The following is a 26,222-nucleotide window of genomic DNA, read 5'->3' on the forward strand; positions in this document are numbered from 1 at the left end:
AAAATGCAAGCCTTATAAATAATATTTTAATTGTTAAGCAAACTACAGTGTGTGAGCCAGAAATGACTGATAATACAACTAAGATATGATTTATGTTAAAAATATACAGGTACTGCTTACCATTTAAAGTAAGTAAGTATCAGCTTTTGAAGCTGCATGAAGTGCTTTGTGGCATTATAGTCTTAACATTTAAACAAGTATTATATTTCAAATTGTTGATACCCAGCAGTAGCTAGAAGGTCATCCAAAACTAAATTTAAACCAGATGATTTCAATTAACAGCCAATTTTTTTCCTCTGCAGTTTTGTTGCATTGCTCTTGCTATTTCCTGCAGGAATCTGATATCTGCAGGAACCAAGTACACTTTGCATAATGGAGCATTCCCCACCCATTCATAGCACCTGGTAATAGGCTATTAAATGGGTGAAATATGTGAAAGTATGTGGATGTATTTGGAGAAAAGAACAAGCAAACTAAAAAGCAGGGCCACTAAACTTTAAACTGCAACACTCCATCACAATATGATTGAACAAAACGATCTGATGCGGGTATTAACATTTACAACAAAAGTCAGTGCAGTAATACCACCCAGTGGACGAAGGTGTTGTCTGCATTCCTGCTGCAGTTTCCTACAATTCTTGATGGTTTTATCTGTACCCGCAAATATTCATTCCATCCAGCACAGAGACCGTAGCTTTCCACTTTTAAGTAGGTCAACCCTATCAGGAAATACCAGATGGCTTACAGCCTGTTGTTCTCAGGATATTTCGCCTTTCTGCGTGAGACTGGTTGATTTTTCCCTCATGGTAAAAAAACAGAGACAAGACAAGAGAGAAAGTAATGAAACAGTCGTGTAGAGCTGAAAAGGATTTCTTAGATTTCCTTCAAAAGGAAACTGTTAATTGATTCTAAAAAAGTTAACATCTTATATTATTTTTAGTTGTATGATTATCTGTAGACATATTTAAGATTTTTGCATGTAGTTCACCTGCATTTGAACTGACACATTAATTTAAGATGATTGGAATTAAGGAAGTGTTCAAGCAGTCTAGATTTTCCCTCTCATAAATACCACTTCATACCAAAGTACATAGTTTTTTAGCATTATGTTGTTTTGTTTTTTTTACCTTTTAACTCATCCGTGCATTATTGTATTTTATTTGATTGTATAAACACCTTGTAACCTTGTTAAGAAAGGTACTAAATCAATAAAGATTATTATTATTGTTATTATTATTATTACTATTATTATTACAATAGGACACACAACAACTTTTTTTTTTTTTTGTCTATATATTTTTACTAGTTTACCACTACTTTGTTTAACTGATGCTCTCTATGTTGGCTGTCTCCTTAGCTGCTGTAATATTGCAAATATTCTTGTTGAAAGACTAATAAAGGATTTTCAAATCTTATCTCTTATCTTAGACAATTAGTCAGATAGTCGAACATTTAGAAGGAAAGAAAAAAATTTAATTGGGAATGAAGTTTTGTACTGTATTTACTCTCTAAATCCTAAATAATTTGACCAAAAGGCTAATTTCAATGCTTGTGTAGTTTTATTTTGATGGGTATTGACCGGATGTCGTCATCAAATCCCGCTTGTCATCGTTTTATTGTTGAAAGTGAGTACCGGAAGTCGTGTGCGCAGTAACGGTTGGTCGCGCAGCGGTTGAGAGCGGACCGGAGGGCGGAGAACGACCAACGGGCGAAATATCCCATGAACCGACCGCCTCACCGGAGAGGTGTCAGCGCTAAATGAAGACTGGAAAGTTGTCGTCTTGTGCGGTGTGACTAGTTTACATTTATCTGAAGGTGTGGGCCGATAATGCCGGACGGTAAAACCTGATGAAGTTCACCAGAGATATCTGCCGGCTGCTGGGCTTGGGAGGCGGTGAGTAAAAGTGCCAGTCAGCCGCTGACAACTTTGGGGGATTTCAGTCATTTCGGTTTGTGCCATAGCTTCTCTTTTATTATTTTATTTCACAGTCGTTGTGATAGCACGAATCAACCCGCGCTGAAAGAGTACCGTTCACATTATTACCTTTTGATAGCAACTTTATACAGGCTACTGAGCTTTTAATAATTCGAATTGTGGACACAGAAATTGGTCTTTTGCTAACAGCTAGCGTTAAATACAGTATATAGCTAGGTTAGCTAACTTACCTACTTACAGGTAACTTAACTCTCAAATATGAATGAATACCAATGTCATTTTGTGCCATGACTTTTTTTCCCTCTTCCATTTTTTTATTGTAATTAATTTAATCACTAATTAATGAATTTACCTGACTTAATTTTGTTGTTTTTGGGGGGTTAATGGAACTAGCTTTATATTTACAGGATGGAGACGCCAGACATTTTGCAGCACCTATATTTCTGTATCATAGCAAACCCGTGGCTGACTGTGAATGTATGCATTGTGTAAAAAAATAACTGAATACATCACAATGAAATGCTTATTCTGTTTACCTTTAGGCTGATTGTCTATAGAAGTTCATGTCACCAGATCGACGTTAGCTGCAGTTTTAGCACCCCTCTCAGTGATTTGCAGAAAATAAGATATTACAGGAAGTTTTGCACAACACAAATCCATGGAGGAAGGGTGAAACAAGCAACAAGGGGTTTCCAAACAGGGGATCAGCTATTACTCTTGACTATGCAAATAAACAGGGAAATAGACATCTGCACATCTCTGTTAATAACTCGGTGGTGTCCTGTTTCGCAGCTTATTTGGGAAAGTTATTAACAGAATCGTGTCAAAGTCTGTTTTGCCCTTTATGTGTGTTTTCCCTACATTTCAACCTTCACCCAGCCTTATTGTTAAATGTGTGCAATGGAGCTGACCAGATATTAGCAAGGAAGAACATCCTGATCCAGATAAATCTAACGATATTCTTAGATACACACATCACACTCAAAGACACAAGCGTAATGGAGGCACAATATTTAGCAGTTTAACAATGAACTTTATTGTCCAAATTGACATAATTGGACTGAAACTGTAAACCCAAAGTTTTCATATGGGGCAAAACATTCGTTGATAGCAGTATATCTGTGTGAGGTCAGTTTTCACTGATAAAAATGGCGACCTGATGTATTGGTCAGGCTCCACCACTGAAGTCATAATAATAACATGGAAATTCAGATTTCTCTAAAACCGCTGACAGCTTCTGCTTGGTGCTGAGCGATATGAAAAACAACAAACATGGGTACATTATTGCAATGAAACTTGGTTGTTCCAGGGAATCAAACCCAGGAAACAATTATATTGTTATAATGTTTATATAAAAGGAGATGGCGATATTTGATAACTTTGCAAGCAAAAAACTATTTTGAGTTGTCTGGTGAGTGGAACGCTTTCAAGTTGTAAACCTGGGATTAGGGGTGGGACGATAGATGATTTTATTATTAAAATGTTATTAATATGAATAACATTATTATTAAAAAAAAGAAGACATGCAATAACTTTATCATGGTAAACTTTGATAATTGGGATAAACATGAATCTCCTCACATGAATGCCTTGACAAAGCTTACTAGCTCACTGACGTACGGCCCTTTATTGGTTTCCTGATTTAATTTTGAATTACCTAAGCCAGTCACCATGGCTGAAGGCATAGCTGCACATTGTATCTCTCGCAAAGACAAGTTGAATCGGATGTGTAAACACTACTGATTCCAAAAAAAGCTTCTTTTATTTGTGCAGAAAGACCTTATGATTTATGATTACTTATTAGATTATTTGAATGTTTGCTCTGTGATTCAATAAGAACATTTGTTACATAACAAAATATAAGTTTTTATGTTTTAGTGAAATTTTAGTTGTAATTCTAAAAGTTTAGGAATATTTTGATGATTATAAGGATAATATCATGAATCGCAATTATATTTGAAAGGGTAATTATGTCAATACATTTTTCCATATCATTCAATGATCAACGGTGAGACCAGTGTCTCCTTTGCAAGTTCTGGTCAAGTCATCTTTATTAAATACTCCTCCACCTCTTCTTTGTTGGTTTTACAGGCGGTACAGGTGCCTGTATCGGAGCATATGATACAATGCTTGACAGGTGCGCTGTCGTGAGTGAGTGAGAACGGGATGTGCATCTCCAAAAATAGAAAATCAATATGTGGCGGCCAATGCTGTTACTGTAGCGGACTGCCACAAACACATTAATGTGTGGAAAAACACTGAAGTAATTGGCTGATGTTAGAGCTAATGCATGCTGTGTGATGCACATGTGTGTGATGAGGTGGGTGGGGCTGGAGCGGCGAAGTATGTAAAATTACAATACATTCTGCTTTATCTTCCTGGACGGGCCTCAGTGTTTACCTAAGCATCAATAAAGGTACTTTAATTGTGTCAGCGCTGGGAGATGCTACACAACAAAGGTACATCTGGAGTAGATTAACCCCTGGTACCTGTCACTTTGTTGTTTATCTTTGAAACTCCATACATTAACAGATGCTGTTACATAACAAGAAAGAACTACAATCCACCAATGACAGAACATGATATTTCCCATGTCGTTCAGCCCTAACCCTTACCTAACTGGTCCTCTCTGCAACATCAAACTATAACTGGACATTAACCTATAATAGGCTCTTACTCCAGCCATAGAGGGCAGCGCTAAGTGAATTACTTCTGCAAAGAAGCAGATTACTTGGGCGGCTGTAGCTCAGCGGGTAGAGCAGGTCGGCTAGTGATTGGAAGGTCGCTGGTTCAAATCCCAGCTCTGAGCTGAGCTGCATGTCGAGGTGTCCTTGAGCAAGATGCTGAACGCCAAAATGCTCCTGATGTGAGGTTGACATGTTGGCCTCTTCCATCAGTGAGGACCCTGCGATGAGCTTGCGACTTGTCCAGGATGAACCCTGCCCTCGCCCAGAGACAGCTGGGATTTGCTCCAGCAAAAACCCCCGCGACCACATAAAAGGGATAAAGCGGTTACACACTATGGATGTATGGAAGAAGCAGATTTTGATGCAGGAGAGAGGTATCTGCTCACTTTAGTGAACTGGCTTTATAAGTCGAGCAAAATCAAAATTTACCTTGAATTAGCAGAAGAAAAAAGAAGTCTGTTTGATTTTGAACAAACAATTTTGCAGCAAATTTAGTTTCTGGCTGCTGTTACTGTGGGAATTGTTTCTTTGTATTTTGGTATTTAGAAAAAAATAATTTCATCAGAGCTGTCTTGTGCCAGTGTTCATTATGTCTGCACTCAGTCTGCATTGTTACATAAACCCTGCCTAAACTATTTGACTGGCAAATGAGCTGTGCACTAGCCATTCAAGAATGTACACAAGCTGGTTTGACCCGCTTCAAGTCTGTCAATTGGTCTGCCCTGATTGAAAATAACTCAGGCTTCATCTCATGTAGAATTAGACTGGACTGAAGCAACTGATGAATTATTGAGAAGAGTAAAAATGATTGGTGAGATTTTGACCTTTGGTTCCTGCAGCATGGCTTTGGCAGCTGGAGTCACTTCAGTCTCTGGTTAGACAAACGCCTACATCCTAAACACAATCTTCTCTTCCTGTTATTTATGTCTCCCACCCGGACATAAATTAGGTTTATTTGCAATCAGTGGGAGTTTCCTTTCATGTTCATCATACCTCTTGTTGTTGGACTGTCTCGTTATGAATCATGCTTCTCAGTTTGTCTATCTTCTCACATGTGTGCACTTGTGTTTTATGAGGAATGAATTCATTGCCACATGATATATGATATGAATACAGACAAATATCTTTACTCGTTAATTGTCCTGAAAAATAACATTAAATATAAATGATCGCTGAGCACAGAAATTCATTCTTGACATTGAAATGATTAGAATCACTAGTGCTTGTTAGGTTTCTGTTTTTGCTGGTCCAGCGTATGATCTTCAACCAGTTTGGTATTTTCCAGCTGACTGTACCAGCATTTGTTGGGTGTAACATAAAGTGGAGAGAACAAGCAACTTGTAGTTAGCAGGAACCTGGGGATAGTCCAATACTTTAATTGTCCCCAGGGACAAATAAAAAGCTCTCAACCACATCTCCTGCTCTTCATCATCACTCTACATGAGCTGTTGCTCTACCTCGTGCAGGGCTGCACTGTGATCACTGATTTGACAAAAGATTATTTTCAGAGCTGCCAGTTTCCTGGGTTTCAGAGCTTTCACTGTCATCTCATGGTCTCTATCAGTGAACAAGAGTTCAGGGCCTTCATTCACAAAGCAAAAACACAGCTACAAACACCATCGTCTGTCATTCTTAAATTTGACCTTCAAGGGAGTTTAGTTTTATCAAGACAGTGAGTTCAAAACCCAGACAAAAGCTTTCAATCGTCTTTTAAAGACTTTTGAGTGAATCAGAAGCATTCCATACATTTCACATTTTGTAAAGTTACCGGATGTTCAGCAGACATCAGGTGAACTCATGTGAGCTCAGGTGATATCAGGTGATCTCATGCAACCTCAGGGAAAGATTTAAGGTCCTTTGTCTTTTTTCAGCTGAGTGTGAGTATCTGCTGATGAGTCAGAGAGCTCTTTAGTCGGGACATATCAGTGTGTGTTTAATTTGGCACATTAGGTTTCAATGTCTTTGGGTGTGCCTGTGTGTGTGTGTGTGTGTGTGTGTGTGTGTGTGTGTGTGTGTGTGTGTGTGTGTGTGTGATGAATCGGTCAAAGGAGGGAAGATAATTTAGCGTTCACCACAGGCACTCACTAGCCTTGAGTTTCCTTTTTCCTTTGAACCATTCAGCTAATGAGAGAGACCGAGAGGAAACCACTCCCCTCTGGATGCCAGTCCTGTTGCTGTATTTTGGGTAAATGAAACTAATACAACAATTCAGAGATCGTTTGATATTTTTACATTCTTCTTATTCTACTACTCTCTTATTTAACTTATTGTGTTTTTTGGTGCATTTTCTTTTCAACCTTTATAGTTTAAGCAATGATCTGCTCTCATTTAATTTCTTAGATTTTATTCTCTTTTCTCGTGATAACAACCAGCCAGTCACTCATTTTCACATTCCTGAAATATAGAAACATATCTTTAAATGTTTTCTTTCCAGGTTGTTTAAAGTCTACTCAGTAATATTGTCATGTAATTAAACTGAATATTAATCTAATTCTAACAGATGCAAATGAATTTTTTTCTGGCTAATCCATCAAATTAACAATCTGAAAAACTAAAGCATTTGATGAAATTGAAATTCCAATATTGTCATAATGCAGTAAGCATTGTCCACTATGTCATAGTATTACTATCATTATTAAATAATGAAAACATTATTTATTGATTTTTGAATGAAGCTTCAAATTACGGAACAAATATCCTACATTTGAATAAAGTGATTGATCGGATTAAATGAAATTTAGAGAGCCAAGCCAAAGCAGAAACATGATATGTTCTTTTTGATTTAGATCTGCAAAAAAGTGACTGTGTTAATCTGTGAGGCCACAGACATTATTGGAGAAAAACATTTATTTCTGATTTCCCTGCTGTTCATCATCATTTAGTGAGAAGCTTCTCTGTTTCTTCTGTCTGTTTTTAAAGCAATGTCAGGATTTCTTTCATCAGTTTCTCACCTTAAAAACCCTTCCAGCAGTGCAGAAGATGCCTTCACATTCATAAGTCCTTTCCTAAGAAAGGATTGTGAAATAACCAGAGGAAGTGTTGAGTCTTATTGATAGCTTTTTACTAAGAAAAACATCAAAATAGAATCAGTCGATATAGATATGCACCCTGATATGCAGCAGCCCTTGTGGGGTTCAATGATAAATTGTGGTCACGGCCACACCATCTGCCTCCTTCCCAATCAAGCACATTCTGTAACACCAACCCTGCTGATAACAAAGACGGCAAAAAGGAAGAACAGCTCTCTGCTGCTGGGCTGACGAGACCGATAAGGCGGGCAAGGTCACAAAAAGCAAATCTCATCACTTTCCCCTCCTGTCGCCTCGCAGGGAGCAAACTGAGATCAGAGATTAAAGAACTAGATGAGACGTTAGTAGGTCACACTTTGCTGCACTGCCTTATCTCCAATCACTGCCATTCAAATCAAACGCCAAACAAATCATTCTGGCATCAGTGCAGGCATGAAAGAGATTCCTCAGACAGATAGAACCAATAGGTAACTCCACCTTCCCCCAGTGTGCCTCTAATTTCTCCAGACTGACCGCCTCGTACGGTGACCCTGAAGCAGGCTCTACTTCTGGACTGCATGCACAGAAGTTCCTGATTTCAACAGTAGTAATGAGATACACGCAACTATTTCTGCAAATGTATCCAATCTGATATTAATTCTGTGTCATACCACAGTTTGTTATTGTCATAGAATGCATTTATCACACTTGGTTAGCTTTGTTAAACACATTGTCTTTAGCAGCCACATCTTTATAAAACAATGATTTGGATCTGTGAAGCAGTTCTTCTTGTTACGACCCCTGCCAACCTCCGTTTTTAGGTCGTGGTCACACATAAACGATTGCAGGCAAATGGTCAGTGCAGGATGTCAGGCACATGGTTTTGTAGTTATTTTTAGCGGTCAACATATTTGCTGTTGGATTAGGCGGACTTCACCAATATTAAAGGGATATTCCAATGTAAGTTTAATCCATGGTCTAACACACTGTGACAGACGGTTTGCAGACCGCTAGTTTATGTAGTTTTAGCAACCTCAGAAAAGACTGCACGATAACAATACATTGCAGTTTATCAAACCTCCGCTAGCTTAGCTGGATTGCTATTGAAAAGTGACAACAGCTGTCAAATGTATGATTATGACTCCATGGAAATGCAATCAAAGTTCCTATGTGTCTTACCTGCCAGTTTATAACAGTTACTACTGAGAGCGGACAGGGAAACGAACGGACCGCACTCTGTAATCGACTCGCAGGGACTTCCCCACAACAGGAAGCTGCAGCAGGAGAGTTGTGAGCTGTGTTCTCTTTACAATAGCAATCTGGCTAAGCTTGTGGAGATTTGATGCCTCGAATTAAGTGCTGAGACCCTATTTGTTCTGTTGCTTAAGTTTGGTGCTGTTCTGAGCATTGTTTGTAGCTTTTTGATGGCGGCTTTATCTTGGAGGCATATACTGCAATGTATTGTTGTCCTGCGGTCATTTTTGAGGATGCTAAAACTATGTAAACTAGCGGTCTGCAAACTTGATCTCGAGGTGGGGGCGGGGTCTTACTCTGTGTCACGGTGTGTTAGACCATGGTTTAATTTACACTGGAATATCCCTTTAAACTCTATGCACAGCCAAGATATGACTTTGCCTCACCACAGGATGCAAATGATTTATTTGCCCCTTCGCTCACACAGAGTGGCAGTGAACAGGACTGTGATTTTGAGTATGCGTGACTGTGCCTGAGCAGAGCGCGTAAACAAAGGAAGGCTTTCACTCCCATGATGCACGTCGAGTAATCTGCTAAAAGTATAGCTCCAGTCCTACATTCTCTCTGTTCCCATAACTTGTTCTGTTATTCTGCTCTGCACAGAAACATACAGATAGAAACCTGAAAACACTGTTGTTGATAGAGGTGTATGTCCCTGTGTATGTGTGTGTGTTGATTTGGATTTGTGTTCAAAACAAGGGAGGGAGGGAACTGTCAAGGCCACCCTGTCCGGCAGCCCTGAGAACCACATGTGGCTCTTATATCAAACAGCAACACAGGGTTTGATACACAGACCTCATTCTTGACTCTTCGCCCTCCTCCCTGAACATTTGTGTTGTTGAGAAAAAACAGCAGAGATGAAGCCTTTTTTTACTGGACCATCACATACAATCAATCGCCTTTATTTAAAACCCACAGTCCATGACAGCGCTGTTGACATTTTGCTGAGTGTGCATGATCTTGCATGCAAACTCATGTGGCCTCTTGGTAACGTGGCAAGTACAAATTGTTGTCTCATAGTTATTGTGAAAGTTTCCATGGTGCTTAAACTGCAGAGTAAATACTGTGAAGCAAAGCAGAATGGAAACAAGACTTCAGTGAATCATGTCAAAATGTGTGTCCGTCAGAGAGGCGTCTTTAAGTCAGTCGTCAGAGAAGTCATCAGCTGATAGCTCAAAATCTTAACGGCAGATTTAAACCATAACGATTCATATTTTTCCCCTGGTGTAATCTTTTGATGGCTGTGGGCTGGTCTCTGTTCATATCAAAACAATATGTGATGGTAATTGTGATCAGAGGTACTTGAGGAATATTGTTTAGCTAGTTGAGAAGCAACAGCCAAACAAACGATTATTCATTCAGGAAAGTTGAATGAGCATGCTGGTTGTCTGGGTGATGACCTTCTGTAGGTGAAAGTAGGGCTGGGAAATATATCAGTGTTATAATGTTATCGTGATATGACATTGAGTTATATCTTGATATGGAGGTGTCGTCTTCCTGGTTTTAAAGGCAGCAAGTTTTTATATATCGTTGTAGTTTGAAGTCTACATTCTCAGTGTGCATACACACAGTTCAGGGAACAATTTACTAAAAGACAGGAATACATAGACGCACAGCTAAAAACATAGACAGCAAAGAAAGGAGTTTCTGTTAATTGTAAACAAATGCGGGTGTTGTAAAAGAATGGATTTAAATTGCAGACTTACACATGGTGTGTCACTCCTCAGAGAGAGTTGTAATGAGAACCTGTTTTGATGCAGAGAAATCTGCTCCTGTCTCCAGAGATAAACACCTGCGGACCTGTGATTTGTGGCATGCATCTGAATATTTGCATAATGAAAAAACTACTGCACTGTATGCAGCCAACTGCTTTAGCAAAGGTCCAACCTCGTAGCTTTGTTATTGCAGTCATACCAGTGGATCAACTTTATAGCTGATAGCACTGATAACACAATAAAACTTCAGTGGGAACAACTTTTCCATGTGGTATTATTGTTGCTCCTGCTGCCGCATTTGTTTCTGTTTTCCTTAGTAGCAGCTTCCAACCGCACAGAACAAAATATGAGTAACTTGTTTAATGTAAACTCGATATTCACCTTGATCTCAGCTACAAATCTGTGAACTGTTGTGACTGCATCTTACAGAGTTGTGTTTGTGCAGACAAAATGTTTCCACTGACACACAGGCTAAACATCTGCCAGAATACTCAAAACTGCTTCTGTGTTAGTTTCTCTTACAGCGTGTCTGCAGGACTACACCCTCACAAGGTGTTGTGGCTGGTAATAATAACCTATTGATAAGGCCAAAAACACAAGAACATAATAACACAGAAAAGCATCAAACATTTTGAATTACCACCATTTTATTATCATTCATTATACAAAGGTTCCACTCACACAGGTGTTTTTAGTTAACCTGATATGACCTTGTTTGACATCCCCCTCACTCCCCCTCATGCACCTGTCATGATGAGACAACCTAATCTTTTTTACAATCCGGTGTTTTTAAACTGCATGGTGTACATTTACTGCCCCATCTGTCAGAGGTTATGGCTTCTGATGATCAATCTGTCAGTGAAACTGTGTCCTGCTGCTGCATTAAAGGCAGCTTTGCTCACGAGTAAATAGTGTAGAATAGCTGGTGATGTATTCTATAGGCTGTCTTGTGAGTGGTTTAATGTTGTGGAGAAGGAGAGCGTGTTTCAGTTACAAACCTATAATTTGGCCTGGGCTAAAAGCAGATGGTTACCCAAAACAGGCATGTTGTTCTCTCACAAACATCCTCCCTCCTTTCCTCTCTGGTTATTCCTCCTCTCCATCCGCCCTTTGGTCTTCTCGCTGTGAGTCAGGTGGTGTTGTGGCTCTTAATGCCAAACAGATTCAGTTTCCACTCATTCCAAAAGTTTCTGAACGGACGGTCTATTCCTGGACCGAAAGTTTTCTCCCCTCTTCATTTCATCTGTCAACGTTGTGTGTTTGAGGGAATGTTGGCCCGAGACAGTTCTTTTTATCTGTCGTTTATCCAGAACATGCAACCTGTTTCATAGTATCAGCAGTTTTGTTTCATAAAAGCGATGCAGCCTGTTTTTTTTTTTTACACATTGTTTGGGCTGCATGTGTACTGTACCATGTATGAACAGCTCCTTAAGTGAAGTTCTTGTAGGAGATTCATAAGAAAATGTAGCTGGATTCAGTGTTGATGTTTTAATGTCACATGTAGAAATAAAATGTGAGATTCCCATGTTATGTTTTTACACTATATCAGTGTGAGGAGGGTTACTGTCTCCTGACAGCTCCACACGTGTCGTCTTTTAAATGTATTTATTTTTTCTGCAGCTACTTTTAAGCCTCAGTGATTGTTTCAGTCCCATGCTTCATGTACACGACCATTTATTTGACTTGACTTTAACTATTTGATTTATTCACCCTTGCAAATTGATTTTCTTGATACTCCCAACTTTTCTATTTCAGCCAGGCAAAAGAAATGAATTGCAATAGTTTTTTGGATACGTCAGATGGATACATATTGTTCCCCAATTATCTGTAACATCTTCAGGATTTCTGTAGTGGGATTTAGTCTTGTTTACCAGTGGCTCTGTAAATTGATGGTGGCATGTCACTACTTGCTTGGAAAACAGATGGGTCCTCTAGCAAACACTTGAAATGAAAAACTACCGGCTGTTGCGTTTCCCCTTGCCACTGGTGTGAGCGGACGGTAACTGATCTGCTTCAGCAAAGTCAGCTGAGGGACAGTTTACTACCAATCCCGGGTCTGATAGCCATTTGGTAAGTGTGTCAGCTCACATTGTGAATATGGAATTTGACTTAGAAGGATCACTTGGGTAAACTGGAATATAAGCAAGTGAGTTAGAGGTTTCTCTGGATACCTGAGGACTATTTCTGTCTAGATGCCCTTAGATATTTCTGGCATGGTGACCTATTGGTGTTGCATGCGTGGAAGGGAGCAGGATTTCCCTCTTTGAAACACACCCACATGCCTGGGGCCATATTAACATGCACAAATCCATGTAACCACAGAAGTCTCAGCTGTGTATGAAATATTTTTGAATAGATACAAACAAATTTTGGATTTTAATACTTCATGCAATGGAAAAAAGTTTATTTTTGTTTGACAGGAAAGGAATCAGGTAAAATATTCCCAACAGAACAAACAGTTATAGCCCAGGCTGTTTAAGCAGAGGGATAACCTACTTTTAAAATTAAAAAGATACTCTGATCAAAAGTAAAAACTAATATAGCCAAGAAAAAAATGTAAAGTTCATTGTTCATTCGCACACTGAGTCCAACGTTTACATGTCAGACATATGGAAAAATTCTGGTCTGCTTTATAGTGTGATGATGAAATATTAATGACTTGCAGACATGCAGTCAGTGTTTCTGTTCAGATTTACAGATAATTTTGTTTAATTATTCACAACTTAATTTAGAAAAGTTAGCATATTTCTAAAGAAGCACACGAGCGGCACATTGATGATGTGAGGAAGGTGAACCTACATGACTTATTAATGTTACACACAAGATATGAAACAGATCAGTCAGACTACCGGCAGAATACAGCAGATAAAAAACAACAAAAACTCATTTCTTATGTGCGTGTTTTTTTGTTTAAAGTAATAAAACATAAAGTATTAGTTGGGACATTTATTGTCCTTTTAAGGTTATAGCCTCCAGGCCACTGTAAATATTTGATTTTTAATGCTTCATTGCACAGAAACATTATTATCTGTCCATGCTGCAGCATTAAAACATCACATTTACATGTTTGCCTTCATCACAGTGCTGTACACATTATACTGCCTGCGTGTGTCAGTACAGTACATGTACCTGTTATTTTACTGCCTGTATTCAGGACAGAGCTCGTCTCGTACAAACAGACCTCATCTCTGCAGCCTAACGGCCTGCATCTGACTTTATTTTAGTAGACTGCACATTTATTTCAAATATTTCTTTTTGTTGAATGGGGTCCACTTTGCTCTCTGAGCTGCGCTGCTGTTCATGAAGCTGAATGTTTTCATACTGATTCGCTCCTCTGTTTTTTTCATCCAATCACAAGCTGCCACACGGTCACCTGTGCAGTTTTGCATGGGAAATGTGTCAGTCGGGCATTGGAAATCAACGCGCACATGCTCGCGGGCACACACACACACACTCTATCTCTCTCTAGACAAACAGAATCATTGTGAAAACATGTGACAGTGACAGAACGGGTGTCTCGTCCTCCATGTCAAACCTTTGGTATGAAGACGTATTTATTCTGTGTGTGTTTGTAGATGGAGCAGGTGAGCACGAGATGGAGGTTCAGGATGGAGCTTCTGCTCTTACCGACAGAAGGAAAGACCAAGGCTCTTCACAGGTAGACTGAACTCTTACTATACTATATTAAGTGTGGATCAGTTTTCTGCTACAACTACCTAAATACTACAATTATTTGTAGTATTGTTAGTAAGTTTGCACTGAATGTATTTGTAGTGTGTTATAAACAGAGAGCCCAGTTTTCTCATCTACAAATATGAAATGTAATACTTCTGATGTCTCTTGAAGATAAAGTACTTTGAGATGCATTTTTAAAAATGACCAGTGGATGCTGGATGCCCCCTATGGTCCAGGGTCATGATACAGGGGCATGATCCAGGGTCATGATACAGGGGCATGATCCAGGGTCATGATACAGAGGCATGATCCAGGGGCATCTACCAGGGTCATGACACAGGGGCATGATCCAGGGTCATGATACAGGGTCATGATCCAGGGTCATGATACAGGGTCATGATCCAGGGTCATGATACAGGGGCATGATCCAGGGTCATGATACAGGGGCATGATCCAGGGTCATGATACAGGGGCATGATCCAGGGTCATGATACAGGGGCATGATCCAGGGTCATGATCCAGGGGCATGATACAGAGGCATGATCCAGGGTCATGATACAGAGGCATGATCCAGGGTCATGATACAGGGGCATGATCCAGGGTCATGATACAGGGTCATGATCCAGGGTCATATCAGATTTTAACCATTAAGTGGCCTCAGTATTGGCTGGATTTTGTTGCTGGTTGTTGAACAGCGATGTAGAGAAGCTCCGTGAACTAAAATGAAGTCATTACTTTGTGTTATTTCATCACTCAAATGACTTTATGTTTACTATTTCCAGTAGGCGATGTGAGGGGGGATGAGGGGGGATGCCGTCCCCCTTGTTAGCAAAATTACTAAAAAGTATCCCCCTTGTTAACCTGCCATCACTCTCCATCCGCTAGCAGCAGATAGTGTGTTAAAATTACAAGTGGCTGCGATCAGCTCCGATGCACTGTGGAGTCAAGCTTGTCACAGCTGCTTTGCGATTCGGCTGCCCGGTTTATCTTTTGACGAAAGCCGCAACAAGCTGCACAGAGCAGATCATGCCAACATGAAGTCAGAGACACAGGAACCGCATAGAGCATCCGGCCAATTTTCAAAATAAAACACCCTGTACAGACTCCCGACTGTATAAAAATGAGAAATTACCAGATCAAGTCGGGCAGGCAAAACGCTTCTGAAACATTCCCGGTATTGAATCTTGTTCTTTTTATACATTCATGGTATGATGCTGTGCGGAGGGCGGAATAAAACCTGTAGCAGATGCACATGTTTATTTTCAGTAATGTTTAATGTTTTTTCAGAGATTAGTATTTTCTGACAGTTTAATATTAATAGTAAGTTTGCTATTTATGTTCTAAAACTAAATGTTTTTGTGAGTGTGTCTGTTCAGAACATGGTGGCTTATGTTATGTTGGAAGCTGTTACATTCTCTGACACCAGCTGTTTTATCCCCCGTTGAAACGCACCCTGCTGGAGTGACTTTCTCCATTCTGTATCTGTAGTTTTTAAATATAAGGTCTTCAAATCGGACAATATATTCGTTGATACTGATATATATGTCATAGGTTAATATTGACTGATAAAATCGGCCAACAAATAAGTTGGTCGGGCTCTACTGTTTTGCACAATGTTCAATGTGGATCCAAGGGGTCATGTAACCTAAAATAACCCTGCTTGAAGTGTATTGTGAGAAACATGAGTGAACCCTGCCTGAATAAACTCAGTCCACTGCATACAATTTAAAGGTGTTTACTCATTACTTTAATTCAGTTATAAAAAGACAAGTGCAGAAGATAGAGAAGGAAGATAACTGGATAAAATGGAATCATAGAATTAGAAATGTCACAGTTGAGAGTGTGTACACAGGTGTGTCGAGGCAGGGTGAAGCTCGCGCCGGGCCATCCCCTCTGTTAATAATTAACAAATCACCCACTGACTATTTCTGTTCTTTTAACTCCTAATGTAGACTCTGATTATACATCAAACATAGATAATGTAAGTTTTCACAGTTTTCTAAAGGAAAAATGTTCGACATATTTCATATATTATTATTGATTAATCAGTATTCATTTGTTAAGGCAGCTGCAGCTAGCTGTTATGCTCACCTCTATATATATTTTTTAAAGTCTTAAATCTGCACTTTCCGGCCATTTCTTATCATTTACATCTCTAATAAGTAACTCTTGTAAGCTCTTGATAAATAAATGTGCACCTGAGTCCTGAATATGTGACTGTATGTCTTGAGCAGGCGATGCTGAACAGTGAGGACGGTTTGGACGATGAGGAGAAAACCAGAAGGAGGGCAGAGAGGAGGAGAGCTAAAAGGAAAGTGAGTAAAAAGAATTGCATTATATTGACAAAGAATGACAATTAAACACTTAATAAAAGGACATCATCATTTAACATTTCCCCTTACTGTTCAGCGTGCCAGAAACTCATACAGTATGTAGCCTCAGTGATATTGAAGGAAGAATGTTGATAGTTATTTGTGTCGTTCATATTTTTGAGGAATGTCTAAAACACTGGTTGAAGCATCTGACAGAACAAACTATGATGTGTGCAACAGTTTTATAGAATGATGATCACTATCCTCACAGTTGATATTGTCTGCTTCTAATTTAACATCCACCACATGCAACCTTACATGAACTGCTGTGGACGTGTAAGAACAAATATATTATTCCTCACTAACCAAACTGAAAGTGCCTCACATTGACACCCGTCACCACGCCTGTATTTACTTCTGTCATCTGTTGTCCTCTCTGTCCTCCGCCTTTTTTCATTAAATAGATGTCACTGTTTTCATATGTCTTGCCACGCCCTCCTCATTACTTTTCCTCGCCCTTTATGACACACGTGGCAGCACATGTGCTTCCATGCCTGTGTCCATACATGTCTGTGTGCCATCCCACAGCCACCATGTCCATGCTTCCCTTTTAGAGGCAGAAAGAACGGAAGAAACTGGAGCGAGAGGAGAGGATGGAGGACGCTTCAGAGCAGGTGAGATCATCAGGGCCTAAATGTAACCTGCTGTAATTTCCCCTTAGTTTGCATGCTGCAATATATTCATACCATCATCTTCATTTCCATATGTATTCATGCATTTATGCATATATGCAAACATAAACCTGGAAGTACATGTGTCATAAATGATGGGTTAGAGCTAACTAGAATAAAATGTGACGTTGGCGTATGTTTCCGTTAACTAGCTTGTACAGTAGAATAAGTAAAAGCAGGTTCCTGATGATCAATACGTCTTGACTTCATCCAAACTGCCTTACTCATCCAACAGGTGTTTAGACTCTTAAGATATGTGACAAATCTAAATAACAGTTGAGTATCACTCACTGATCTGTGCAGTTCTTGTTGCTCAATGTTTCCCTTTGAAAACACATTGATTCTTTTGTTTCATAATACCTCTGTAAAACCTGATCAGGAATATATGAGGTAATCCCAACACCTTGAAACTCTTAACAGGAAGAGGAAGTGGCCAGAGCGGTGTCAGAGAGTGACAGCGAGGAGGAATTGAAAGAGGAGGAGGAATGGACCGCTGTCCGTCCCAGAAACAAATGCCACCCCGAATCACTGCCTGCCTTTGTGACGGACCACAAGAGCAACCACCATTTGCCGCACCGGACTTCCGAGGAGGTGGGTTGAAGCCATGCTGGCATACTCAGTATATCATTCAGAAATAACAACACCACAGAGCAACCTGCTACTTAAACAGCCCTGCAAAGTGTTCCTGAACAAATCAATTCTTTTTTAAAAGCCCTCATGAGTGAGTCATCGAATCCCTCGTAAAACTTGTTTTGGAAATTGTTTTAGGCAAACTGATAAACTATGTTGAGAATCCAGTCCACAGCACTCCTGGTCCAAGGCTGGAACATGTCATGTCCAGACCAGAGCAGTGCTTGTTGCCGTGGGGTTTAGAGATGCAAGTTTTCCTTCGCCTATTCTAGAGTAGAAAAGTTTACCAAAACATTTGTGTGTAGTTTGTTATTGTCAACGAGTTTATGAGGTTAAAAAAAAATCCAGTTTATAACTTCAACCCAGTAATAATAGACTTGTGTGTTCTACTTTGCCGTAATTTACTATCTCTTGTGTTCATACCAGTTAAGAATGAAGCTGAATGAAGCACACCACACTTTCCTTGGACCAAGGAAAGAGGACCAAGACCTCTATTTTAAGGTACCTTGGTGCGGCTACTTTGTAGCAGCTGCGTCTAATTGGATCTTCCGCTAAAACTAACCAAACTGGAGAAGTTAAGACTGCTAACATGTTTGGTATGAACGCACTTACTCAGCAGTATGACATGTGACAGGATGTGACACTGACTTGTTATGACAGTTCATCGTGGTTTATTGAGTAAAGAGTTGTTGTTTTTTTAACAAACATGAGTGCAAATATCATAATAATAATATCAGACTTGTCAAAGACACAAGTGCAGTGAACAAGACACTTCAGTCTGACCTCTTAGATCATATTTGTTTTAATGCTACATAAACAAGGTGATACAGTGCTCGAAAAAGGAAGTCAACTGCAGAAACCACACTGCTCAATACAGCCTGTGGCACTGCTGAGGTGTTATGGAAGCCCAGGTTGCTTTGCTTTCAGCTCGTCAGACTTCACCTTAATCCCGCATAGAATGGCTGTATTAAATGACAGAAAATAAAAAAAAAGTTAACCATGATACTGAGCTAGCACAATTGAGCGTAGATGATTAATTCAGTCAAGTGCCTGATAAATTGTTTAAATCAGCTAGATCCAGATTTTTATTTGGATCCATATATTTTACTCACTCATAGATACAAACCACCTAAAGACGCCTGTTTTAAAACATTTTTTTTTTCTTTTATCAACGTCCAATATATTATTCCCTGAGAAATTGTGTCTGAAAAATATCCTGTATCTCACAATGTTGAAGAAAGCAAGAAAAAAGTCCCTGATCCGTCCCCTTTATCCAGATCTGCACCAAAAGGTAATGGGGTCTATTCTGGGCCAGGACACATCCTCTGTCCAAGTTTGTGGAAATCCATCAAGTAGTTTTTGTGTAATCCTGCTGACAAACACACAGGTGAAAACAATTAAGATGGAAGTCGTCTGTGTTTGGATTCACCGTCCACCAGAGATAAAAGCACCTGGATAATCGAGATGGACCCATGTTGATTTACCAAACATCTAAATCAGCATTTGGTCGGAGCAGGTTTCTTTCTTTTTACAAACTGTGGTTTTAAATGTGATGTTATTTTGTCAGCCTGTTGTTCTGAGTGTGTTGTGTTACTTCCTGGTGTTCCAGGAGCCAGAGTGGGACGTCAGCAGTGCATTTGTAGCCAAAGTTGCGAGCCACATCAAACTCAAAACCCCGAAGAGCAGAACGACACAGTTCTCCAGAGAGAACAAGGAGAACGAGGCCAGAGGCAGCCAGGTACACACACAACAGGACGATCTGTTATCAGTGGAAATGTATTGGTATGTCTGATGACAGCTAGTTAAATCAGCATTAATTACATTAAAGAAACTGTCTGCTGTGATTGCAGATGGAGAACACAGAAGAAATGAGGAGGAGAGGGGAGTCTCTCACAGGTGAATCATCGATTTGTTGTTGTTTAGATAAACCTTTCATGATAAAATCCCAAGTTTAGATGAAGTGTAAGGGATAAAGATTAGTTTAAAACTTCAACTTGGATAAAAAAAAAAACAAAAAAAAAAACAGTAACAGGTATTTTCTTCCCTCACTGCTGTAATACAAAGTGTTAAAGTTCAAATAAAAAAAGGTTTTCTCACATGGAGATGACAACGTTTTTAGATATACAAAATATTTTTATGCTTGTTGTAAAAAATGATATCGGAAATATCTAATAGTAGTGTTTCAGCTGATCTTCTGAGGAATGTATCTTGTACATTCTCCAGTGCAGGGCATTCAGATGTTCGGTCAAGGCCAGTACAGCCAGGCAGTGGACATGTTCACTGAAGCCATCTGCTGTGACCCCAAAGACCACAGGTGAGCTGAGCTATGAACTCTGACCCCAACAGCTACACTCTGACCCCTGTCCTCTCCCGATAGTATCACCTGATTTCCTCTGTCTCCTTCACACTCAGTCTGTCTGACTCTCTCTCTCTTGTCTCTCAGGTTTTATGGAAATCGCTCTTACTGTTATTGGTTTCTGGACCAGTACTACTCTGCCCTAACAGACGCCCTGAGGTCAATTCAGCTGGCTCCCGATTGGCCGAAGGGATACTTCCGTAAGGGCTGTGCTCTGATGGGGTTAAAGGTCAGCAGCTGCTGTACGACAGACTGAAGGCTCATTTATGCTCCCTTTACACATGAAAATAGATCCGTAAAAAGACATTAAGACTTCTCACCAACTCACACAACCTCTCCTTTGAAAGTTCCTCTATTTTTAAAGCTTCTCCCTCTCATCATGTGTTTGTTTATGGCTAGAACTATTTTCTACAATGCTTCCAAAGATGACTGGAGGTTCTGCTGTGTTGGTCCGTATCCGTAATGTTTCAGAAAACATGTAGAAATACAGACGGAGTGGACACATAATACGGACTGAAAGCCTCGTTAACATAGAGCATAAATGAGCCTTAATCATTTGCATTCTGTGATTTCATGTTGGACCTAAAACATGTGCTGAGTTTGTTGTGTGTTTTTTCCAGCGGTACAGTGAGGCAGAAAAGGCGATTGAGCAGGTGTTGAAGTTGGATCAGAACTGTAAGGAAGCATCCAGCAAACTCTTCACCTGCCGCGTCCTTCAGCTCAAGGTGAGGAGCAGCTGGGTTGAGCTCTTCCAAATGTTGATTCAGTCTCATGCTTTTATAACTTCTGTCTGCTTACCCTTCTGAGTTGGTCCTTTTTTTTCACTCCAGGAGTTGGGTTTTGAAGAAGAGCAGAGTAAAGTGCTGCTGGACAAGTTCACCACGGTTCAGGCAGTCATCAACTCACCTGAGGTCAAAAGTAAGAGCCAGCTGCAGTACCACATCTGTCCACACCGGGGCAGCACCGCTCTGAGTTAAACCTCCAACAACAGCGCTAATGTTGATGATGATTTAAATCCAAAGATGAATTATTAAACACATTGACCACAGTATTCTTTATGAAGGAACAGTACATTTCTTTATATGATGGATTACGTTTATCAGTATGATGTCATTGTTGATATAGCAGTAGCTCATTAGAGCAGCCAGCCAGAGGAATGTAATGTAAGTCACAGCAAACACATGGATCCATGATGTTGAATACATGTGATTAATGCTCTACTTCCTGTCTCCTCTTACTGCCAGCACTGAAGCACACACCTCTGCAGGACCAGAGTGGGTAGGTTGCATGGCTGTAAATACATTTTCTAATAAAAATGTGTAGTTCATCTGCTTTCTTAACTAAATATACACTGCTACTGAGTGATGATTAAATGAAATTATAATAATGTTAATGTTCACAAATGTAAAACATACATTCACCACATTCATATACTGGACTAATAATCAGTCTTTCTCACATTATGCTCTCCTGTGATATTTACTTTGTCGCCTCCTGTTCACATCCTTCATTTGTTTTATTCCTCTTTGCTCACACTCTCTTCTTCTTTCTTATTTTCCAGGAGTTGTCGCTCTCTGTGGGTTGGGAACATTACAGTGGAGGTCACAGAGAAAGACCTTGTGGATCTCTTTAAAATGTAAAAACACTGTGTGTGTGTTGGGGGGGGGGACAAATTGTAGCTTTAAAAAGACAGAGTTATGAATTCAGATTTAAGGGATCATGAAACACATCCAGCTCTTCAGGAAAACTACAAAAACAAGATGGATTATTAGACAATTATCTCAACTCATGAAGAGACTCTTCATCCTTCAGTTAATCACAAAAATCACACTCTGAATCACCAGATTTGCAGATATGCTGCTTTTACTGAACAGGAAAGGGGTGAAAAATGAAATTTTAAAAGTAAATAGTAACTTAAAGGAGAACTTCAGCCATTTTTAACCAATACCCCTGTTGATCGAGGTTACCGAGTGCTGTCATTAGGAAAAATAACAAGAACATTTGGCACAATATTTACCGAGTATCAGAACGGCAGCTAAAGCCAACCTATGGGGGCAGACATAACCGAAAGTCAAACTTAAGGCTGTCTGCCCCCATAGGTTCACTTTAGCTGCCGTCCTGATATCAGGTCAATATTGTGCAAAAAATTCACGTTATTTTTCCTACTGACAGCACTCGGTAATCTCGATCAACAGGTTCTCCTTTAAGCTGTCAGACAAAATGTAGTGGAGTAGGAAGTACAAAGTATATATAAGTAGTATGTTGAAATTGTACTTAACTAAACTCTATTTGGTTAAATTCCAGCCCTGTGAAACTGTTGTCTGAAGGGTGATAATAGCGCCACCTGTTAAAGCCACAGTAGTTACAGTTACTTCTATTTCTATGAGTACTGCAACTGTGACTACTGCTAGAGTTGTTCTTTCTGCATATGAGTGTGTGTGTGTTAGTTTTAACAACAGTCAAAGCAGCAGTGGTAGAAATAAGGCAGAGTATATCGGTCAAACCTTAAAGCTGAGAGTCAGCAATGTCATGACATGTCATAATAATTTACTTGAGTAAAAACTGACAGTGCTGCAGATTTAAACAAGTTCAGAACAGTTTTAGAGACATCTGAATCTGCATGAAGCATCACAGGTAGGCAAACTGCACGTCGTGGAGACTAGAGTTACAGTGAAATGATAAACATGTAAATCATCAAAAACCACTGGGAATATTGTTGTTGTTGTGTATCAGCTAACATATGAATATTCTGCATGTAGTAAAAGGAGTAGTAGTAGTTGTTTACAGGAGTAGTTACAGAGGTATGAAGGGTAGAAGCAGTAGTTGCTTGTGTAGCGTAGGAATCACACTAGTGCTACATAGATGGATGGATGGATAGATAGATAGATAGATAGATAGATGGATAGATATTGTGGTATCACTATCAGCAGTCGTGGCAGGGTTCGTGTATCATAATGATAACGTATTGATTGTCTGTAGATCAGTGCCACACTGTGTTGCTGAAGGTTGAAAGCTCTGTGTTTCGGGTGGTTATAGGTTTGGTGAGATAGAGAGCATCAGAGTTCTTCATGAGCGTTTCTGTGCCTTCGTCAACTTCAAGAATGCCAACATGGCCGCCAGAGCCCTGGAGAAGCTGCAGGTGAGCGATCAACGTTGACTCGATGTTTAATAATTCAGATTTCACTGTCGGTGACTGAGTATGTAAACAAGTATGCAGCGAGCAGTCACCCTGTTCCTCGGCCACTTCATGTAAAGTTTGATAAACTGTGCTGGTTCCTCCCGTCCAGGGGGTGGAGCTGGGGAGCAGCAAGCTGGTGATGAGATACCCAGACCGATGGATCCAGAGGACCCTGCCCCCCATACAAAGGACCAACGGCAGCCTCGGCTCCAACACTGCAGGAACACAGCAGAGCTCGGCTGCTGCAGGGTACTGAGACTCATAACACCTGTATCTGTGTGGTGATGGGCTTCGTTCTCTGCAGCTGTAAACTCAGATTAGTCCCCGACAAAGTTGTCTTTTTTTTTTTTACCACATTTTTTATATGTTTTAGGGTTGAGTGATTAGGTTCACGGTCCAGTGCTGTACGTTTTAACACAAGACAAAAAATATGGGGACGAATGGATAACTTTGTAGATTGGTTTAATTACTAGTTAATACCTTTTCTTGTCTTAAAATTGTGGTAATTACATATTTATAATTTAGGAAAACATCAGACTATGGACTCTGGATCTATATGTTGATTGGTAACGCCAGCAGGATATCTGATGAGTGAATTACATCAGTATTGATATCAATACTGATACCGATATTGAATCTGTCCAAACTCTAATTGAGTCTCAGATAAAGTCAGAGTAAGGAAACATTTTAGACATTTAAATTGCTTCTTAAAAAATAAATAAATGCCATTTTTTTCTCTCCCTGTGCATTTACACTTTGTCATGTTCTTTACAGTCATAGTCAAATAAAATCATTCACTTATGATTATTTTGGTGACTGAATTTAAAAGTACATCCCAGTTCATTTGGGCATCCCAGTTTTCCAACAACTTCATAACTCCGCGCTTTGAAATCCGTGTTTACTGACAGAAAATAATCTTTTATGCTTTATCACCTCCCGTGTCAGTCTCTATGCACTATTATCCCTCCATTGTTTTTTCCTGCATGTACTCGCTAAGTGCTTTTTTCTGTGAATATGATGCAGGATGTTGTCCAGGCGCTGCGTACCTATCGATGGAGACGTGTGCTTCTACTGGCAAACCTCAGGCTGTTTCTACGGTGACAAGTGCCGCTTCAAACATATACCAGACCAACAAGGCCGAGACAAGAAACCATGACAACGCTAATTGTGTCCCCCTACGCTCCTAATCACAGCACCGGGGCACATTAAAGAAGGATTTACAGAACAGGAACAGGAAGGACATAATGAAGTAAAGTGGATGGAAAAAGCCCGAGAACACTGACGAATGATGTGTGTGTGAGAAAAGAGAGATGGTGTGTATGTGATTGCCAAAGTGCCAAACCTCAGGAAGACGTTGAAAGAATAAATGTTACCGCCAATCCTTAAGGGAACTTAATTTATTGGAAGCGTCAGAAGTGTCTTTGCTCCATTTGGATCCTAAAAACATGTCGATGGACTTCTGGTTTACAGCTTGGAGGTCCCAGCTCTGCGGGAAGTACGTCGTCTATCATCAGAAGGATTTATGTTGGGTTGAAGAATATTGGAAACACTCCCAAAGCCCAGTTTGACGAACTTTCTCTTAACCACCACTGCCGAATAGCTTTAAAGTCAAGAGTTATTTTCATATTTTTGAAAAACAAGACGAAACATATGAAGTGTTTACTGTACATATTGTATTGCACAAAACAATAAATCAATGAAACCATGTTTCCTCAAAACCTCCACTCAGTTATCAGTCTTTCATATCCCGAGCCTACACACAAACTTCTGTCATGATTGATTAACTGCTGTGACGTCACATCAGATATTATAAAATATGCACATTAACTTGTGTTTTTGGTGCAAGAAGTAATTCCCCAGGACTTACCTACACATCTTCGCTACCAGCTCTGTGAGGCTTTGCTTAAAGCTAATTGCTAACACTTCTATATACAGAACGGTGCTACATGCTTACCAAGCTGCTGTTAAAGCTGGTTCAATAAGAATAAGGACTCCCCACCACTAACTTCCAACATGAATCTTATCGTGGCAGGTAAGTTTTACTCACACACCCAAATTACTACAGGTTGCAGCTAGCGAAGGCACCACACTGTTGCTCCCTCATATATATTGCACATCACTTAAAGGGGGATATAAACAATCAGTCACTTTACATCTACAAAGTGCACCTGCTGGACCAATCACTGGTAATATTCCTCGCTGCTGTATCCCAGCAAGGATTACCTGAAGAGTTCAGTTTCAAGGTGAATGTAACACGTGAAGATATATGAGAATATCCTCTGGTATCTGGTACTACTCTGCACATAGATGTGTGTGTCATGTTTAGGTCTGATGATGTGATTCGAATCAGCTGTTTGACACTAAACTGAATCTGATAGGAAAGTTGATTATAAAGAAAGATAGTTGATTGTTGAGTCTCATTTCCAGGGTGTCGAATACCTACATGTTTGGTTGGTATTCAGGCTGAAATCAGCTTTCTTTCCCCAGAACCACCTTCTCTCTCTTAAACTGCAACAACAGGTACAGAGGAAGTTATTTTAAACATGTTTAATAATTCTCAGTCTTCAAACTCGTGGTGTATGTGTGCAGTGTAGATCTGAAGACACCTGAAAGATATTCTTAAGTTTTGTTTTCCAGTAATGCGTGACGGAAGACGGGCTGTGCCAGGTTTGAACAACAGCTGTCAACCTCTGCCAACCACAATGATGTCACACGTTTTTTTTGAAGACCACATCCTTTT

General features: G+C 39.8%; 1 protein-coding gene across 2 annotated transcripts; it reads left to right on the forward strand.

Moving 5' to 3' along the window:
- Window positions 1–1,649: 1,649 nt before the first annotated feature.
- On the forward strand, window positions 1,650–25,206 carry LOC115587317 (STI1-like protein). Of its 2 annotated transcripts, XM_030427134.1 has the most exons (17): window positions 1,650–1,894; window positions 14,176–14,258; window positions 16,510–16,590; window positions 17,202–17,261; window positions 17,739–17,909; window positions 18,375–18,449; window positions 19,558–19,686; window positions 19,799–19,844; window positions 20,172–20,262; window positions 20,392–20,533; window positions 20,925–21,029; window positions 21,135–21,222; window positions 21,549–21,582; window positions 21,866–21,940; window positions 23,341–23,443; window positions 23,592–23,731; window positions 24,506–25,206. In XM_030427134.1, exons 1-17 carry the CDS (start codon window positions 1,849–1,851, stop codon window positions 24,636–24,638), a joined length of 1,602 nt encoding a protein of 533 aa, XP_030282994.1. In that variant the 5' UTR covers window positions 1,650–1,848; the 3' UTR covers window positions 24,639–25,206. The 2 variants fall into 2 exon arrangements, with proteins under 2 accessions (XP_030282994.1, XP_030283002.1); XM_030427142.1 differs by lacking the exon at window positions 18,375–18,449.
- Window positions 25,207–26,222: the final 1,016 nt, after the last annotated feature.

The sequence above is a fragment of the Sparus aurata genome, chromosome 1 (assembly GCF_900880675.1).
Source record: "Sparus aurata chromosome 1, fSpaAur1.1, whole genome shotgun sequence".
Lineage (NCBI taxonomy): Eukaryota > Metazoa > Chordata > Actinopteri > Spariformes > Sparidae > Sparus > Sparus aurata.

Coding starts and splice junctions, on each gene's coding strand:
- LOC115587317 (XM_030427134.1), top strand. CDS start 1,849: ATGAAGTTCACCAGAGATATCTGCCGGCTGCTGGGCTTGGGAGGCG. Junction 17,262..17,738: donor TGGAGGACGCTTCAGAGCAG/GTGAGATCATCA, acceptor AACTCTTAACAG/GAAGAGGAAGTGGCCAGAGC. Junction 20,534..20,924: donor GTGCTCTGATGGGGTTAAAG/GTCAGCAGCTGC, acceptor TGTTTTTTCCAG/CGGTACAGTGAGGCAGAAAA.